At 42.5% G+C, this 19,549-nt stretch overlaps 1 protein-coding gene across 1 annotated transcript in view; it reads left to right on the top strand.

Moving 5' to 3' along the window:
- Window positions 1–18,858, top strand: part of A2ML1 (alpha-2-macroglobulin like 1) — a 33,207-nt gene extending 14,349 nt beyond the window's left edge. Inside the window, exons 15-36 of the mRNA XM_024579607.3 lie at window positions 336–485; window positions 932–1,126; window positions 1,902–1,995; window positions 2,316–2,427; window positions 3,027–3,255; window positions 3,452–3,578; window positions 4,587–4,708; window positions 5,279–5,330; window positions 5,694–5,777; window positions 7,216–7,392; window positions 7,556–7,637; window positions 7,982–8,138; window positions 10,075–10,149; window positions 10,326–10,488; window positions 11,792–12,006; window positions 14,609–14,824; window positions 14,990–15,117; window positions 15,274–15,364; window positions 15,656–15,724; window positions 17,377–17,479; window positions 17,900–17,941; window positions 18,454–18,858. Coding sequence (XP_024435375.3) covers window positions 336–485; window positions 932–1,126; window positions 1,902–1,995; window positions 2,316–2,427; window positions 3,027–3,255; window positions 3,452–3,578; window positions 4,587–4,708; window positions 5,279–5,330; window positions 5,694–5,777; window positions 7,216–7,392; window positions 7,556–7,637; window positions 7,982–8,138; window positions 10,075–10,149; window positions 10,326–10,488; window positions 11,792–12,006; window positions 14,609–14,824; window positions 14,990–15,117; window positions 15,274–15,364; window positions 15,656–15,724; window positions 17,377–17,479; window positions 17,900–17,940 — 2,682 coding nt within the window. The 3' untranslated portion in view covers window position 17,941; window positions 18,454–18,858. The remainder of the gene's footprint in view (window positions 1–335; window positions 486–931; window positions 1,127–1,901; window positions 1,996–2,315; window positions 2,428–3,026; window positions 3,256–3,451; window positions 3,579–4,586; window positions 4,709–5,278; window positions 5,331–5,693; window positions 5,778–7,215; window positions 7,393–7,555; window positions 7,638–7,981; window positions 8,139–10,074; window positions 10,150–10,325; window positions 10,489–11,791; window positions 12,007–14,608; window positions 14,825–14,989; window positions 15,118–15,273; window positions 15,365–15,655; window positions 15,725–17,376; window positions 17,480–17,899; window positions 17,942–18,453) is intronic.
- Window positions 18,859–19,549: the final 691 nt, after the last annotated feature.

The following is a 19,549-nucleotide window of genomic DNA, read 5'->3' as shown; positions in this document are numbered from 1 at the left end:
TTAATTAAAAGGAGCATAAAAAAATAAAAAAACTCATGCTGGGAAATCACATGTATAGCCATTCCAAATGTAGCTATTCTATATACTTTCATCATTTCTACTCTTTATCGTTTAAACATTCTGTATCATTCTACTGTGCTGCTCACTTTTCTCAACTCTGTCATAAGACACTGGTTTTTAAGGACTAGACTTTACAGAGGAAAGTCAGTATAAAAGTGAAACAGTAGGCTGAGATACCATAGTTGGAGCATATTGACTGTTGATCCAAATTATGTATTTTTTGCTCCTCCTCTGTAAGCTGACATGATTCCCAAGTTGTATTTTTTCTTCTCCAGGTTTCCCTTGGCTTCTCACCTTCCCAGCAGCTTCCAGGAGCAAATGTGGACCTACATCTGCAGGCAGCTCCCGGGTCCCTGTGTGCAGTCCGGGCCGTGGATGAGAGTGTCTCACTACTGAGGCCAGAGACAGAGCTGAGCAACCACTCTGTGGGTAGACTGCCAATAGGGCGGGAAGAGGGAGTTGACAGAGAAGACAATTCTACTGTATTAGAATAAGGGATAGATTTCAGGGCGTGGGAGAGAAAGTCTTAGGGAAATAGTGCCCCACCATAAGGTGGTAGAAAAGCAGGTGTGAAAATGAAGGTGGAAATGATGGTAGGAGAAGGGCATGGTTAATAGGGACATAGAGATAAGGAAAAAAGATGAAATAAGAGATAAGAGTGACAAATTATGAAAGAAAGGTGAGATAAAGGTTAAAATTTAAAAAGTAAAAGAAAAAGTAAGGGGTTATGATAAAATAAACATAGAAAGAATTGTGGAGTGAGGAAGAGAAATAAGATGGGAGTGGGGAGCCATGACACCAGAATCTGAGAGAAGTTTTGCAGCTGATCTCACTGAGTCATACTTTATTTCTTCCTCCTCTTTTATCTCAGGTCTATGGGATGTTCCCATTCTGGTATGGTCACTACCCCTATCAGGTGGCTGAATATGATGAGTGTCCAGTGTCCAACCCTAGGGACCTTCCCCAACCCCTCATTCTTCAAGTGGCTGAAGAGCGTTGGAGCAAGCGTTCAGTTATGTGGAGGCCCTGGTTCTCTACAGGCAGGGACCTTTTCAGTTTTTTCCAGGTAGATGTTCTCACCCATTTTGTTCTTATAGAAACAATGGTAGTGGGAGAGGGAAAGCAAAGTCTGTCTAAAAAACCAGAGAGAGTCCTGTGGGCACTGACAGATAAAATCCTGAAACTCCTGATGTGACAGGTAGCCTCTCTTAGTTCTTATGCTGGAAGAAGTTGCCCAGTCTCACTGAAAGAGAACCACTGTGAGAGGCTGAACACCTAGTCTTCCTCTCTCGGGGGTCCTCAAATATTGATTTCCATGGGATTAGTCAAGAAGGAGAATGAGGGAAGGTAGACCAGCAGTCTCATTTTATTATTATAAAAAAAAATATTGCACCTATTTTATGAACAGAGGTTGGGATGCTGTGACCCCAGTCTGATGAAGAGGCCTCTGATAGGAACTATGTCTTGTTTATCTTTGTATTCTCTCTAATGCCTGATTTTTCATAATGCTCACTCTATTTTTGTTCAATTGATTGAGCTAACATGGCCCTTGGTCTGTGAAAGTTCAGTCTAAATCAAATAATATTTTTGGCTGGTATTTGAAAGGAGCATTAAACATATTTAACAGTGAAGTAGGTTTAATTGAAAGCCTTTCACACTAGCTGGAACAGAAGTGAACCAATCTTGGTGGCTGAGTATTGTGTAATAATCACCAGTGTCAACATTAATAAGAAAAGAAAGTCTTGGTTGAACCCTTTGAGAGTGCAATTCCTAGGCAGTAGCCCTTATTGCAAGGGAAGGGACTTAGCATTTTATTCTCCGCTCTCTTTCGTACCTATCAGAACATGGGACTGAAAGTACTGTCCAACGCCAAAATCAAGAAGCCGGTCGATTGCAGTCACCAGTCTCTAAAATACAGCACCGCAAAGGGTGCAGGTAAGCTACCCCTGCAGCGTGTGGAGTCACTGAGCTATTTAGAATCATGCAACTCTGAAAGCTCCCTCTTCGCCTCTGGTTCTTGTTCTGGGCCTCTGGCCTCAGAATGACAATAGGTTGTGGATCATGGGTGCAGGCAGTTTCCCAAGGATCTTTCTATCTGGGGAGGGCTTTTGAAGTCTGAAGGTCTTATCTATTCATTCCCTGGCCAAATGTCCTTGTCTGTCACTGGCCTTGTGACTAGTAGTCCCTTCACCTCAGTTTATTTCACAACAGAAGTCTTCTGTTTTCTAACATTTCCTTATTCTTAACCTCCTTAGGCGGTGGTCCTTCACTGGCTTTTGGGTCCTCACCTTCATCAATATGGTCAGAGGGTTCTCAGGTCCGCCAGTACTTCCCAGAGACTTGGCTCTGGGATCTGTTTCCTGTTGGGTAAGTGACACCTTGATGGTATAGCAAGATCATACTATGTGGAGTCTGCAGAAAACTCAGGATCGGATAATCTCTAAATGAGTCTAAGTCTCAAGCCAAGAAAGTTTAATGGGGACAAGGGAACATGTCTCTTTCCTGAATTCTTATACAACCATGTACAATCACTCACAACCAATCCGCACATCTTCACATTTACATAGAACAGATAGTGCATTCTCATTTCGGATCCACAAGACCTTAAAGGGACATACTGACATCAGCTTAGGTCTTGCTCACTGCTCACCTGCTCATTTTGACAAGCCATATCTTCATCAACTCAGAGGGCGTTGGTCTCTCTTTCAGATACGTTTGCACACACACGCCCACCCACGCTTACTCCCTCCAACATACTCAGGCACCTCCCTTATCCCATATTTGTACATCTTCACTCACCTGGAGATTCACACTCTGGGTTCATGTGGTCCTCCAATTCAGTTGCCTCTGCTTTTCCACGCAGGCACAGCAGCAACAAAAATTTACTTCTGCAGGTGACTCTGTAGGTTAATTCTCAAATGTCCTCTTTCATTTGCTGTCTTACCTGGGTTCTTGCATTCTCACAGTAACTCGGGGAAGGAGGCTGTGCACGTCACCGTTCCTGATACCATCACCAAGTGGAAGGCCATGACTTTTTGTACCTCTCAGTCCAGTGGCTTTGGTCTTTCACCCACTGTTGAACTAATTGCATTCAAGCCATTTTTTGTGGATTTGACTCTCCCTTACTCAGTAGTTCGTGGGGAATCCTTTCATCTTACTGCCACTATCTTCAATTATCTAAAGGATTGCATCAGGGTAAGAACTGGGGGTACAGGAAACGGGTGCCATCCTCGAAACCACAGCCTCCACTGTAAGTTTTCCTTACTTTGGAAGCATACCACTTTCCCTGGGAAAGAGATGTGATGTTGGTGTCTTGGCCCCCATGTTTTCCTAAGCCTGTGAGTTCTGTCTCCTTTCCTTATATCCTTTATTGCTTAAACATTCTCTCCAGGTTCAGACGAACCTGGCTAACTCAGAGGAATACCAGGTGGAATCATGGATAGATTCTCAGGCCTCCAGCTGTCTTTGTGCTGATGAAGCAAAAACCTATCACTGGAATATCACAGCTATCAAACTGGGTAAGAGAAGGAAAGCACACAGCGGAAGCTCTGAGTTTGAGAACCCCATCCTTTCCTCCACTGCATTTGCTTTGTTTCCTCTTTCCTTTTCTTTTTATTAGCCTCTATTTTTCCCCTTCCTAAGTCTCTGTTACAAATAAATAAGCAAATACTCTCTGATAGATAACCTAAACAATTATCCACACTGTCCTACTGTAGTGTGAAAGGGGGAGCTTTTTAATATTTATGCCAGGAGAAGGGCTCTGTGGCCATGTTACTCATCTGGGCCAGGCACTGTTTGAACTGCTCTACATGTATTAAGTCATTTCATCATCATACTAACTCTAGGAGGTATCATTTGCTCATGGATTAAACCCTTGCAACTCAAAGTACAGTCTTTTAATGTAATGGTTACCTGGTGCTGCTTCACAAATCACCCTACAATTTAGTGGCTCAAAAAAACAAACATTATCACACAGTTTCTGTGGGTTAGTAATCTGGGTGCAGCTTAGCTGGGTGCCTTTGGCTCAAGGTCTCTCATGAAGTGCCAATCAAGCTATGTTCTCATCAGAAGGTCTTGACTAGGAGAGGATCCATGTCTAAGCTCATTCCACGGTCTCTGTTCCTCTACACTGGACCAGTATCATTCACATCAACTGGGAGCTTGTTAGAAATGTAGAATGCAGGCCCTTACCCCAGATTGCCTGAACCAAAGTTTGTATTATAACGAGATCCCCAGGTGATGTGTGTGTCATTAAATTTAAGAAGCACTGGTCCTGGCCATGTAGCTCAGTTGGTTAGAGCATTGTCCCGATATGCCAAGGTTCTGGGTTTGATCCCCGGTCAGGGCACATACGAGAATCAACCAATGAATGCATCAATAAGTGGAACAACAAATCAATGTTTCTCTCTCTTTTAAATCAGTAAAAATAAAAAATAAAAGTTTAAAAAATTTAAGAAGCACTGGTCCAGAGGGGAAGAGACCTCATTGGTACCTCTGGTAATTCCTTTATCCTTCTTTCTTCTCAGGTCACGTAAACTTTACTATCACTACTAAGATTCTGGATAGCAATGAACTGTGTAGGGGCCAGAAAGGGTTTGTTCCAGAAAAAGGCCGGAGTGACACACTCATCAAACCAGTTTTGGTCAAGGTGAGTTTTCTGCAGGCCTAGCTTCAGAGTTACAGACAGGGGTGTTCTGTGTGTGTCTAACATACAAGTTAGTTTCTCACAGCAGCCTTTTTCCAGCTCCAATTTGGTAGCTCACCTTTCTTCTTCCCTCACCCCTTTCTAACTTGAATGATTTACTTAACCCATATCAATGGTCTATGAAAACATCTAATATACTTTATTGGTGTCTGGTGCTTCACAGACACTCAATGAATGTCAGTTTTTTTTATTAAAATCCCTGAAGTCATCATTACCTGCTTTTCTGTCCAGTTATAAACCCTGTTGTCATCCTGCTTCTTGGAAGTTTCCCAAACTTGTCCTTAGCTCTTGCCTTTGCCCAGAAAGCATTTTAGTGAGAGGCTCGTCCCTGGTTTGGAATGGAAACCTCCTGAGCCTCAAAGAGATGCTGTGTTTTCTCTAGCTCTGAGAGAAGCCGGGAGGGCACAGGGAGGGCTTCTTCCCATTTTCCTTCCCCTGCTTATGCCTTCAGTGCCACCTGCCATGAGATTCATCTTCATTGTCTTTACCCATCATTGTCTCTCTTTATGTCAGCCCGAGGGCGTCCTTGTGGAGAAGACCCGCAGCTCATTGCTGTGCCCCAAAGGTAGGTGCACTCAGAGAGGGGCTGGTGGTGAGAATTCCCTTAGGAAACAGGAGATATTCTTAGGCAAAAGGAGGAATATCAGGACGAGAAGGTATGGGGGCACCCAGGGGTGCCATCCCAGAAGGGGCCAATTAGCTGGGAGGCAGGATGAAGAGAAAATGTACACCACAATCATGGCTCTCTTTGGAATATATTTTCAGCAAAGATTACTGTGAATAGGTTAAAAATGCCTCCATCCCACAGAAAGTGCTGTGTCCAGAAAACCCTGGGTTATGAAAAGTTTTCCTATGGTTTGGGCTGGAGAACCCCACTATTTCCACCTCCTACCTCCTATTGTTTCATTGTTTTCACTGCCTCTCACAGGAAAAGTAGCCGCAGAATCCATTTCCCTGGAAGTCCCTGCAGATGTTGTTCCTGATTCAACCAAGGCTTATGTTACTGTTCTGGGTAAGCAGTTAGAGACTCATGGCTCACAAAGGAAAAATGGAGCGAGAGGCTGCCAAGGTGTGCAGTGGGGTGGGCACGTGAACCTATCTGAAGGAAGGTGTGGTGGATTAGAAGTGACGAAGGGAAAAGAGCCTGTATGGTGGGCAGTACAGCCGGTACATAATAGTACAGCTGGGATTAGACAGACCTAGACTCTAGTTGAAAACAGAAAGGGGTCTGAGCAGGAGGAAACCGAAGGTCACCGAAGCTTGATATGTATGTAGATTTATGTTGTCTATCAGTTGGGTGGAGGGGAGACAAAACGTTTACAGCAACCATTTAAAAATGAGGAATTTATCTATTTGAGTATGGTTTGGAGAAGGTTTGACCATATTTGCATAGGCAGGGCGCTTTATTCCTTTGGGCAAGGAGACAGAGTGAATGGAAAAGCATGAGCTTGAAAATCACGTTAACCTGAGTTAGAATCCCAGTTGTACCATTTACCAGCCGTGTGACCTTGAACAAGTTAATGAACAAGTCTGATCCTTCTTTTCCCTTTGTAAGGCTGTGATAATAACCTACCACTCAGGATGGGTGTAAAGGTTGATATGAAGTCCCCAGCACAATACCTAGCTTATAGTAGGAGCCCTAAACATGTTGGGTTCTTTCTTTACTCTTACTCCCTTCCCAAATCTCCTCCAGGTTAAAATTTGTCCATTTTGACTGTATTTGATTCATACCTCTGGGGTAGCACTTACAATACTATAACTGTACTCCAGCTCCCTGTCTGTCTCCTACGGTGCATTGTGAAGTCCTTGAGGACAAGGGCCATATCTTTTTTGTTTCTGTGCCTACCAAAGTTCCTGAAATGTGGTTGATATTCAGTACGTATTTTATACATTTGAAGAGAACTCCATGGATGAAATACAGGTGTTCATGTGTCATTTAGTTCAGGCTTTCTGGCTTATGAACTATACGAGGGGTCAGTAAATATACCTGGAAAAATGGTATCAGATTGTGTGTGCTTGGGAGGGACCTGGTGACTTGGAAGGTGGTGTACTTATATGCAGTGGGGGAACTTAGAGATTGAGTTTAAGTATTGCAGGTTGTGTTACATCACTCATCATCTCCAGTGACATGGTTTTTAAAAGCCCTAAACTCCCTCAGGTGGTCTAGGTACCCCTCTGTATACTGCAGCATCTTGTGCATTCCCCATATGGTAGTACTATATTATTTTGTTTATAAGGAATTACAATTGTAACGTATTGTAATTGTTTGCCCCATCTGACTGTGAGCTCTTAGATGTGGAGACTGTGTTTGACTTACTGCGGTCTCTCAGGCCACAGAGTAGATATTCACTGAGTGACAGCTAATGTGTGTTAAGCGAATGATAACAACTCTTAAACAACTTCTTCTATCACCACCTTCTTTCTCCCTTTTTTTTTTTTTTGGATCCCAGGAGACATTATGGGCACAGCCCTGCAGAACCTGGACAATTTGGTGCAGATGCCCCGTGGCTGTGGGGAGCAGAACATGGTGCTTTTTGCTCCCATCATCTATGTCTTGCAGTACCTGGAGAAGTCAGGGCTGCTGACCAAGGAAATCAGGTCCCGAGCAGTTGGTTTCCTGGAGCAAGGTGGGTTGGTTTGATCTTTCTTCCAGGACACCTTCTTGAGGGCCAACGATAGCTTGATAAGATACTGGGAGGTTCAGCCCCTGAAATGTCTCACATCTTTGAAAGCCATGGGGGTGTTTTTTGAAGTTGTCACTGTGATCTAAAACCACATCTGGCTTCCCAGGGTACCAGAAGGAGCTAATGTACAAACACAGCAATGGCTCATACAGTGCCTTTGGGGAGCAGGATGGAAATGGAAACACATGGTAATATTGCCCAATGCTCAATGCATTCTGTACCCTGGAGCATAATCCCTGAGTGGAACTATCCCTCTTCCTGTCTCTTTAAGCCCATTCCTTCTTGCGCTCTCTCCTCCACCTCTTTCATTCTGCTTACTTCAGCTGCATGAATGGTTTTTCTCTCTGACCTTGTGCCTCCCCAGTATTTGTCCCTATTAATGCTTATAAATGCCTCCCTTTTCCAGGCTTTCCAGGGCATCGTATTTCTTCAACTTTCCTCCTGGAACCGTACACCAGAATAAACTATAGAACTATTGCACCCTCACCTACAAATCCCCCTTCACGCAATGTTTCCCTCTTTACCCATATAGGCTGACAGCCTTTGTCACCAAATGCTTTGGCCAAGCTCAGGAATTCATTTTCATTGATGACAAGAACATCCAAGATGCACTCAAGTGGATGGAGGGAAACCAGCTCCCCAGCGGCTGCTACGCCAATGTGGGGAAGCTCATTCACACGGCTATGAAGGTGTGGACCTGCCCGGGGCCGGCTGCCCACCACTGCGTCTGGGAGGACTTGTAGCTCTGTTGGGGCAGAGCCAGACGAGCACTGGCCTGGGAGCTGGTGTTGTTCACTCAGCGTAGTCTCTGGGCAACTTGGTCAATATACTTAACCATTCTGAGCCTCAGGTTCCAGGTCTGTAAAATGAGAACATGTACTAGAACTTGGTTCTCAAAGTGTGATCCCAGACCCACAGCATCAGCGTCGTCTAAGAACTTGCTTGAAATACAAATTCTAGCCCCTGCCCCAGACCTACTTTGAGAAACTGGGTGTGTGGACCAAAATTTGTGTTTTAATAAGCCCTTGTGATTCTGATACTTGCTACAGTTTTTTAGGTTTGATTATTTATATTTTAATTCTAAAATATTTTTATTTTTTCATTACAGTTGATATTTGATATTATATTAATATTAGGTATATACTATAGTGGTTAGACATTTATATAACTGACCCCCTTAATAAGTCTTGCACCCACCTGGTACCATGTATAGTTATTACAATATTATTCACTATATGCCCTAAGCTTTACTTTACATGCCTGTAACCATTTTGATACTTGCTAATGTTTGATAACCGCCAGACTAAAATATTTCTGAGCCTTTTACTATCTCTCTAAATCTGAGGCAAAGCCATTTGCTTTGGTGGGGACTAACAGGCAGCCCAGTGTCTTTTGTAAAAGGGTTTTACTCTCTGCCGGACATTGTTCTAAGTACTTTGTCTATTTGATATCATGTAGTATTTACAACAAATCACTGAGCTAGGAACTGATATACCACTCGTAATCACATGTTACAGATGAAGAAACTAAGGTTCAGAGATTAAGTAACTTGCCCCAGGTGAATGCTAATGAGTGGTAGGACTAATTTGAACTACAGCAACTGGACTCCAGAGGCACGGCTATGGCCCTCTCACTACATTGCCTGTCCCCTCCCAAACACAGCGGGAGGTGTTGATGCTGCAGGATAACTTGTTCAATTCAGAACAAACCTGTGAAAGGAAGATTTGTATGAACGTCCTAGAGAAATTATTCAGAGTGGTATTCTAGGTGTTGTAGGACCTGGAATAAAGGTCTGGAGCATTGAGAAAAAGAAAATTCAGTGTAAGATTTGTTAGTATTCCTTAGCAGAATCTGATCGGTGCCCCTCCCCCTACCAAGCAGCTTTCTGCTCTTATACTGTGTCAAATATACCCGGGAGTAGTACAAGCCAGGACCTGACTGGAACAAGCCCCAGAGGATTTTCTGCCCCTTTCTGATGAGAGCCGGCTGGCTAGTCTATCGACTATCACATGTGTAGTCAATCTTAGCGGTCTGCACGGGAGCTCCAGAGTTAAACTCCCTGGGTTCAAATCCCAGCCCTGATGAGTAGCTGTGCAATCTTCAACAAGGGCTACTTAACCCTTTTATGTGTTTTTTTTCCTTTTATCTACACAATAAGGATAATAATTTAGATGAAATATTTTTAAAAGCTTGCTAAATCTTTCTGTGAAAGACATTAAACAGGGAAGGTGTCACTTAATTTCCCCAGGGGAAGAGGTGGGTTTTGTGTTGTATGAGGGCACATCCACTTGAGGAGGCTCAGATTTTGTAAGAATCTGAGAATAAGAGTCTTTTTATCCCTCTCCCCTTCATTTTTAATCTCTCATTGTTTCTAACCCCTTCTCCTGGGGAGCTGACGACCTCCTGTTACCTCTCTCAGGCTTCTGTTTAAGGTTGTGCTGTTGTTGAAATCCAGCCAGTTCCCCCTCCTTGTGTGTCCTGGAGGCTTGGGGCTGCTGTCAGCCTGTGGAAAGGAGTGTGTGTGTGTGTGTGTGTGTGTGTGTGTGTGTGTGTTTGTTTTAAATAATCTATCCAATGCGGGGAGGGAGACTGTTTTGTCATTCGCACACGCTGCTTTTCCTCCAGGGTGGTGTTGATGACGAGACCTCCTTGACCGCCTATATCACAGCTGCCTTGCTGGAGATGAAAAAGACCATAGATGTGAGTTTCTCTGGCTCCTCTTCTCTATGGTCATGTTATCTTGCCTATTTCTAGAGAAATTTACCTAGTTTTGTCCCTAGTCAGCCTTTTGAACTCAAAGGAGATACGATGATTTCCTTGTCACTTCCCATTTTATAAGAAGTGCCTTGTAAATTCACTTCTCTTTCATTTTTTAGGACCCAATGGTGAGTCGGGGTCTGCAGTGTCTCAAGAATTCTGCTCCCTCCGCCACCAACCTCTACACTCAGGCCCTACTAGCTTATACTTTCTCTCTGGCTGGGGAGACGGACATCAGAAACATTCTTCTGGAACAGTTAGATCAGCAGGCTATCATCTCAGGTATGTGGTCATGTTATGAGTTTTTGGAAACTGAAAATATGCTGTGAATTATCTATAATTTTTCCTAGTCTTCATAGTCCCACATATATTCAATTCTAGGATTCATTTTAGGAAGAGTTATTGTCATAAAATGATTGTTGAGAGTTTTGTGGGAAAGCCCATGCACGTCCTCAAAGGCACTGTTACGCTTCTAATGTAAAGAGAAAATGGATGTTAGAAGCTAGTCAGAAAACTTCTTGGAATTGTGGAATCACCCTTTTGCAGGTGTTTAATAATTCTTTGGTGTAAGATCATTGAAGTTGATGGGGTAAGACTAAAACTTAGAGATTTCTCAAGGTCCCTTTAAAACTATGGATGTATATAGGATAATATTTGATATTCTAACAGATCTTATAAATAAAATATTAATGCACTGTATTAATCTAGCTGTGTATTTAAAATTATACTTCTGGGAAAAAATTTAATTGCAGCTTCTTTTGTACAAATGTCATTGCTGAGCTGCCCTGTCATGTGGCCTGTGGGTGGTTTTGGGTCATGACTTGGGTGTTTCAGAGAGTGACACCTGTCCCAGGGTGTGTGATTTAATGTGATTATCTCTTGTCCGTTATCTTGCATTGCAGGTTCACATGTTTTCTGCTATGTTGTTCCAGTTAGATTGCCCCCTGTGGGTTATTCATTTATTATCAATAAACATATTTAATTAGACTTCTAGCTTTCACTCTTCTCATTTTTGTTTGAGATAGAAAAGGTGGGGGGGGACACAACCAAACATCAGTTTGTCGTTTCACTCATTTATGCATCCATTGGTTGGTTCTTGTATGTGCCCTGACTGGAGATCCAACCTGCAGCCTTGGGGTAGCAGGATGGCGCTCTAAGCAGCTGAGCTACCCAGCCAGGGCCCTAGAGCTTTGATCTGGTCTCATTCTCTATTTGCTCGCCCTCATTAACGTTTCTTCTGTGGTTTCTCAGAGTTCTTAGGCATGCTCTGTCATATTTATTCTTCTTAAAATGTTAAGCCTTTAAGTAAAATAAATACTAAAAATTAATAAAATTTTGTTAGTCAAAAACATGCCCCAAACATATAAGATTCTTTTAAGAAGTTTCTACCTACCTATCTCCATTAGCATTAGAATTTATAGATTAATGAGGGCTGTTTTCCTATAATTTCTGGAGGCACGTATTGATGCTCCCAGCTTTACTTTGGGGAATTATGTGTGAATATCCACACACACACGTTTACAAAGTGAATATGAGAAAACCATTTCCTTTCGAGACCTTCCTACTTATGCTTCTTTGTCCGTAGGGGAGTCCATTCACTGGAGCCAGAAACCTACTCGGTCATTGGATGACAGCCCTTGGTTGAAGCTTGAGGCTGTCGATGTGGAACTCACGGCATATGTATTGTTGGCCTGGCTTAGCAAAGCCAGCCTGACTCAAAAGGAGTTAGCCAAGGCCACTGGTATAGTGGCTTGGTTGGCCAAGCAACGCAATGCATATGGGGGCTTCTCTTCCACTCAGGTAAAGAGCCTGTTCTCTTAATGGCGCCTATCATGTGGAGACGGAGGAAAAAACTATTGCTCTTGCCCTGTACGTCTGGGCACTTGTAATTCTATAGAGAGGGAGTAAAAGCATGTGAAAGTAATAGAAGCAGTTATAAACTGGGTCATATGAGCACATAAGTAGCACTTTGTTCATTTAATGCTCTTTCTTTGCAGAGTATGAGACATGAGAGTCATGTTTTACATGTAAAGAGGACATATACAATTATTGCTAAATTTACATACTACCGAATTAGAAAGCTCACCATGGGGTCTAAGGATAAAAGGAAGATTTTTATGGGCATACCTTCTACTATTTCAGGTACTGAAAAGCTAGGGAGATATAGTCTAAAAAGTTTACATTCTAAAAGGAAAGTTAGAAAAAAATCTATATATTACAAAGCAGGGTCTGGTTGTATAAGAAATATACAAAAGACACAAAATATTGAATACAAAAAAGAGAAAAAAATTAAAAAGAAAGAAACACAAAGGGGAGGGAGCTCACACCAGCTTGAGGGATAAAAGTCTTCACAGGGGAATGGCATTTGAGGTAGGTCTAAAAGAACATGTAAAATTTTGGTATGCAACTATTGAAAGGAAGTGGAAACGGTGTGAATAGAGACACCCATTTGCCAAAGTATAGAGTAGCTGTTGGGAAAACTGGTTTACCTGAAGCATAGTGGGACTTAGGTTGGAAAGGCAGGGTAGGTTCATATTATGAAAGGCTTTGCATATCAGACTCAAGTTTGTGCCTAATACTGAGGAGCTATTAATTTGTTTCAGAAAGATCAATCTGTCCCTTGGTGAATAGAATGATTTAGAAGCTGGAAATCCTGGATTTGAAGTGGTCAGGAGCTTATTTCATTTATTTAGGTTAGAGTGAAGGAGAAATTGAATTAGTGGGGTGGCAGTAGGGGGAAAAGGGCATGACAAATGTAAGTAACGACATAAAAATGATCAGATGATAACAAAGAAAGTCATCATTAATTCATTTATTCTGCAAATGTTAACACATACCATGTCCAAGTTGCTAAGCATATAGAAGTAAACAAGAAAACACAGAGAGATTATATTCTAGTTGAAATTAGGGCCAGTTTTATTGAGGGTATAACATGTAATTTAGGCGTGGAGCAATGAACAGATTCTAATAGGTAGTGTTCGGTAAAGATGTTAGGTGCACTGAGCTGGAGCGTGGGAATAATTCAATTGGAACTTTAAAATATTATATAGGATTCTGCTTCCTTATTTCAGGGAAATTCTTGACCAAATATTAGGAAAGACTTCCTTCTTGTTGAGCCCTAAATAATTATAATATATAATTTTAAAGAGCAGTGGACCAAATGTTGAGAACCCTCAGTGACAGATATATGTCAGATTTGTTTCTCAATAAAATCCTTGGCTATTCTAAGAAGTTATATATCACCCACCTCAGCTTTCTGGGCTGATGTTGTGTCCCATTCCTTGAATTGCTTCACATGTCCAAGCAGTGAAGACCTCCGTGGCTCTAGTTCACAGAGGGTAGACAACAAAGTTGTCAAGCTGCACAGGTATAACTTGTTCACAGCTTCCCCAGGGTGGTGACATGTCTTCTTATTTTTATGTGATAGTGTAATGTCTAAATGTGACTGTTCTTTTTCATTTGGGATAGGAGGAAGTGGGTTCCTTTATTCAGTAGTAGGTATTTTACTAAGTGTCAAGCCTGTAGAAATTCTCAACACAGTGAGATATGACAGTTTTGCCGAACACCTCATTCTTTTTTTCTTTCCCCTAGTCACAGTTTATATAAATAAAGATCAAATGGTTTCAGAATGAATAGGTTTGAAGTACATGATGCTGCGCAGTCTTAGTGACAGGTTATAGTATCTTTCGGACTATAAGACACACCGGACCATAAGACGCACCTAGCTAGGTTTTAGAGGAGGGAAATAGGAAAAAAAAAACCCCTGCTCCACAGTACCCCCCTCCCCCCAGCGAGTGACCCAGGTAAACTACATTCGGACTATAAGACGCACCCCCATTTTCCTCCTAAATTTGGGGCATGTGTTTTATAATCCAAAAAATACGGTACCTGTCTTATTCACAGATGAAGAGAAGGTCATCACATGGCATAATGGCTAAGAAACCTTGGCTGGTTTGGAAGAATTTCCTAATACCCTTTCCAACTGTGCCATAAAAGATTATTACAGTTAAATAATATGAAAACTGTGTAATTTCTAGGGCTATCCAGTTGCTGCTGTCTCCTCCTCAAATAAGGAAACTGTAAAACGTATACTGAACGGTTATCCACTTGCTTCTAACAACAGCCCATTTTGAAGCTAGGTTTGGTTGACGGATATGAACGTATGAGATTAGCCTACTGACCTATGGATGTTCAACAGTAACTTGATGGAGATTTTTCTATACAAGCGAGACACTATGATTTCTATATCAGCTTCCCTAGTGCTCGGGAATGTGGTTCTTAGATATTTAAAAGATTTATCATCTAAGCTAGCAAACCGCCACCAGACTTGTAGGGTATAGTGTTTGAGGTTAATTCCAATGGCTCACAAAACGGTAACCATATGCTTGATCATTTCCCTCAGGATACTGTAGTTGCTCTCCAAGCTCTTGCCAAATATGCCACCACTGCCTACATGCCATCCGAGGAAGTCAACCTGGCTGTAAAATCTGCTGAGAATTTCCAGCGCTCTTTCAGTGTTCAGGCTGCCAACCGGTTGGTATTTCAGCAAGAGACTCTGCCCAATGTCCCTGGAGTGTACACCTTGGAGGCCACGGGCCAGGGCTGTGTCTATGTGCAGGTAAGGAGAGATCCAAGAGAACGAGTGTGTGTTGGAAAGGGGAGTCCGAGGGCATCTTCGCCTGAAGTAGGACCTTCTGTCTATGTGCCTCATTTATAATGAAAGTAGTTTTGACTGTACAATTTCTAAAGTTCTTCTCAACTCAAATTTATTTATTCCCACTAGACGGTGCTGAGATACAATATTCTCCCTCCCAAAAATGTGGAGACCTTTAGTCTTAGTGTGGAAATGGGAAAAGCTTTATGTGACCAACCAACTTCACCTCGATCCCTGACTTTCACGATCCACACCAGGTGAGGAGAGCAGAGGCTGAGGTGGGGGCACCTGGATCATAGAAGCGGAGTTGGGATGTGTGTGTGTGTATGTGTGTGTTTGTGTGTGTGTTGGGATAGAGTCGGCTGAGAGGGAAAATCGTGGGCTCACAAAGGCTTGCTTCTTTCTGCCCTCAGTTATGTGGGGAGTCGCAGCTCTTCCAACATGGCCATTGTGGAAGTGAAGATGCTTTCTGGGTTCAGCCCCACGGAGGGCACCAATCAGTTGGTAAGTCACTTCTCTTTTCTTCATTTAATAGCTCCCAGGGGACCTAATGTTATCATTAAAAAGCTGGTAAGATGGCTTCATAGTGTAGATACACAACTCATAATTGCATTATCTAAATGAACCACAAAGGTGCACCAGATATGAAATGGAACCTGGAATAGTCTTTGTTCCTTTTCTTACCTTTCCAAGTATACGTGGTTTCCGTCATCGTGATGGAGCTTTGGGAGATTCCCCTGGGGCACAGGGAGGGCTCTGGGTCTCAGTCTGCCTTTTTCTTTCTCTCTTATTCAGCTTCTCCAGCAACCACTGGTGAAGAAGGTCGAGTCTGGAGCTGACACACTTAACATTTACTTGGAAGAGGTAGGTATTCAAGAACTGGACCAAAGAGCTTGATTGTTTATGTTTCGCAAATTCCCTTCTAATCTGTGTATACTAGCGTGCCATGCGCAGGGATGAGGGTCCTGAGAGAATGAGTTCGCAGCCACGCAATGAATTCTGCCTCCATGCTGGTACACGGCAAAATAGCCTCGTGTCCTTCGGGGCGGCGCTGCCTCGCAGACACCAAATGCGAGCCGTCTGTGCCATTTAAAACTTTCTAATGGCACACTGTAAAAAGTAAAGAGAAACATAAAATTAATTTTAATGTAAATATATGTTATTTAACCGTATAGACCCCAAATATTTTTATGTCACCATATAATTAATATAGCAAGTGTTAATGAAGTCTCTTTATTCTTTATTTTTTCTTACTACATCTTTGAAATCCAGTTTGTATTTTACTCTTCCAGCACATCTCACTTCTGACTGGCCGCATGGCAAGTGCTCGGCAGCCACCTGCAGCCTTACCGCTGGAGAGTGTAGGCTAGGCGTTAATGGCAGAGGCTTCGATGCCGAACTGCCTGGGTTGAAATCCTGGTTCTCGCATCGCCTGCACGTTGTTGGGTGTGTGTTTACTCTGTTGTAAAATGAGTGTGCGTAGTGGTAAAAACAGTTATTTACCTCAGCTACTGAAAAAATTAAATTATCTAAGGCATGTAAAAATATTCCGAGTGCCCTGGCTGGTGTAGTTCAGTGGATTGAGCACCAGCCTGTGAACCGAAAGAACGCCGGTTCGATTCCCTGTGAGGGCACATGCCTGGGTAGCGGGCCAGGTCCCCATTTGGGGGTGAACAAGAGGCAACCAATTGATGTTTCTTTCACACATCGATGATCAGTGTTTCTCTCCCTCTCTTTCTCCCTCCCTCCCCTTTCTCTCAAAATAAATAACTAAAGTCTTTTGAAAATATATAATGTTAATATTTGACATTGCTTGTCACCTTTCACATCAACAAAACAAGTTCTCTAGGACTAGTAATCTTCTAAAAATTGTTACAAATGCCTATTTTATCTATTTTATCATATTTTATTCAACACAGGGAACAGAAGTCACTTTATTGTATAGTTGACAGACAAGAGTAACTCCAGTGAAAATTGACTATTTTTACTAACATCTGTTTCCAGCCCCCTTCCCTCACACCACCTCATTCATCAAACTGTGGTTTTCTTATCTCCCAGAGAGCCAGGGTTTTGTATTTTGAGTGAGTCCGGTATAGCTTCCTTTGAACAACCCTGAAATCATGATGTTAAACATTTTCGTAAGGTTTATGATGCTTTCATGTGCACATATTTTTGAGTAGGGAGTGACAGAGTGGCCTGTCCAAGTCCAGGAGGGAGCATAGAGCTATTGGAGAAATGTCTCTGTTTCTTCGGCCACTTCAATTTATTTAGCGGGGAAGCCGTGGGTTAAAGTAGACCATGGATGTAGGGAAGCCTTTTACAGAGGGGCCAGGAAGCTGTAAGATGCTGAGGAGAAAGAGCCAGAAAGTCAGCCCAGGTCAGTACCTTTGAGCAGAAGGGACGGATGGAAGGGTTTTGGAAAATCTGTGTGAAGACAAGAGGCTTTTAACCTCCACATTACACAGAGTGTTATTTTCACTTCAGTGTTAATGTGACGCTGTGTATCTTCCCCATAGCTCGACAAGAAGACTCAGACCTACACCTTCACCATCAGCCAAAGTGTGTTAGTCACAAACCTGAAACCAGCAGCCGTCAAAGTCTATGATTACTACTTACCAGGTAAGGTGAGCTTGACCTGCATCTCCCAACACGGTTCTGCCTTATTCTTTAAAGTATCTCTCCTAATTTTACAAATATTGCTTCCCATGGCAAATAGCATATAATTACATTATCCAATCTCTTAAAATACTTTAATTCAGTTATATGCCATTTTAAAAAGTCACCTGCATTAGAGATATTTTATAGGATGTGGCCCACAGACCAAAAGAAAAACATGAGCCATTGTTCTCTAAAGGCTATTCTTGCTGGGATTCATAATTTACCACAAGAGTGCCAATATCAGTGACTGGAACCTTCCTGTAATTCTGAATGTAACCTGTAGGGACCCTTTGAAAAGGGCTAAAGCAGTAGCTTTTATGAAGTATTTTCTCTCGAATGCGTGAAGCCTACAATGTCATAGAATGTCATTTCTTTTCACAGATGAACAGGCAACAATTCAGTATTCTGATCCCTGTGAGTGAGGTAAGGCCAGAAGAGAGGAGGGTGGGCTTTTGGGGTAGGGTGGTAGTATTCTGTAGTTAAGGGGACCTTCTTCTGAGTTACTGTTATTGTCTTTTGGAAGCTTATTTTTGATAGAAAGTGGGCTTTTCTTTTTTGTCCTGAAATCTTGAAGAGAGACTCTAACAATCTCCATAGTTCACATCAGAAAAAGTTAAGTGTCATTTGTATATGAGGGGGTTCTATGTGATTTTTAAAAACAACATGGTTTTACTTCCTGATAGGAAATTAATGAGGAAATGAATAATTTCCTAATTAGTTTTACATTATGTACTTTTGTTACACAAAAATACTAAGACAAAAGTGAAGATTACTTGATTCTACTCCCTTGAGATAACACCATTAATAATCTCATCGTGCATTTGTGAAACTTTTTTTAAGTAGGAAAAAGCTCCTCAGTAATTGTGAAGACTTTCTGAGTATCATGATGCGCTCTTCCGTCTTTGTTTTTGTTCCCCCTGCTGCCCCCCGCCCAGGACAGATGTTGGAAAGAGGCTACATTAATCCTCCATGACATTATTCTTCTGGACAGCATTCTTCTCCCTCTTAAAGCAGACCTCATTCAATCAAGTGACTTGATTTCTCTCAACTGTCTAGTGAGTGGCTAACAGATGAGCAGGCCTGAAGCTCAGCTACTTTTGACTGCGTCACAGATACTTAGATGCCAAAATAAAGGGTTGGGGGAGAAGGCTAGGGATTATCACACAGAGGAGGAATGCCATGGGAAAGATCACTGGGGAGGACATGCGGTTTAGCCCTTCAGGAGACTCTCCAGAGAAGAGATGGTGGAAGAGGACGATACAGGGAAGATAAGGATGTCTTCCTGGAAGATAAATCTAGGGGAAGGGGTAATTTAGTTAGGGCTTTGGAAATAGACTAAAAACAATAAATTTTTTTCTTGAAAAGAAAATCTGTGCAGTTGCCTCTGTGAACGTGTCTGTGGATAACCAAGTTTCTCATATTTTGGCTTCTTCCTTAAACCTTTTGATTCAGACTTCTCAAAGAATCATGTTAAGGATTCAGGGAGGGGTCAGAGTAGAGAGCCCTAATTAAGGCGTGGTAGCGCAAACGGTGACTGATAACAAGAAAAGGGGCTGCCAGGCTTCTCTCTCTCTCTCTCTGCTTTTCTCCTGCACCATCTCCCCGCACTTACGCACATGGGAAACCCCTCATCGTGTAAGCTCTTCCTCGGTTCAATGGTTTGGTTTTGGAAACAGATTTGGAGACAAAGGGACGGGAGGAAAAGATGAGTGATATTTAAACAGCAAAGATCTGTAAATAATTACACACTTTACCCTCGATGTCTGCACTCTGCTCCTGCTCCTCAAGATGCTAAACTCAGAACGACAAAGTTAGGGAAAAGTAAGTCCACAATGCAGAGATAGTTCCGTGAGCCTAAGGCCACATGAACTATACTATTCATTCCCTGTCTCCTCCACCCAAGACTGCCCTGTTCCTCCTAGGAGTTCCCAAAGTGAGGGAAGATGGGGAACACATTCAAAAGAGGCAACCCTGACGTCTGCTTTACCCCTCAGGTACCACAGGGAGAGAGCAGAGGGAACTCCGGAGAAA

The sequence above is a fragment of the Desmodus rotundus genome, chromosome 3, assembly GCF_022682495.2.
Source record: "Desmodus rotundus isolate HL8 chromosome 3, HLdesRot8A.1, whole genome shotgun sequence".
In the NCBI taxonomy this organism is placed as follows: domain Eukaryota; kingdom Metazoa; phylum Chordata; class Mammalia; order Chiroptera; family Phyllostomidae; genus Desmodus; species Desmodus rotundus.
Note: the sequence above shows the minus strand (reverse complement) of the source record. Positions and strands in the feature narration are given on the sequence as shown.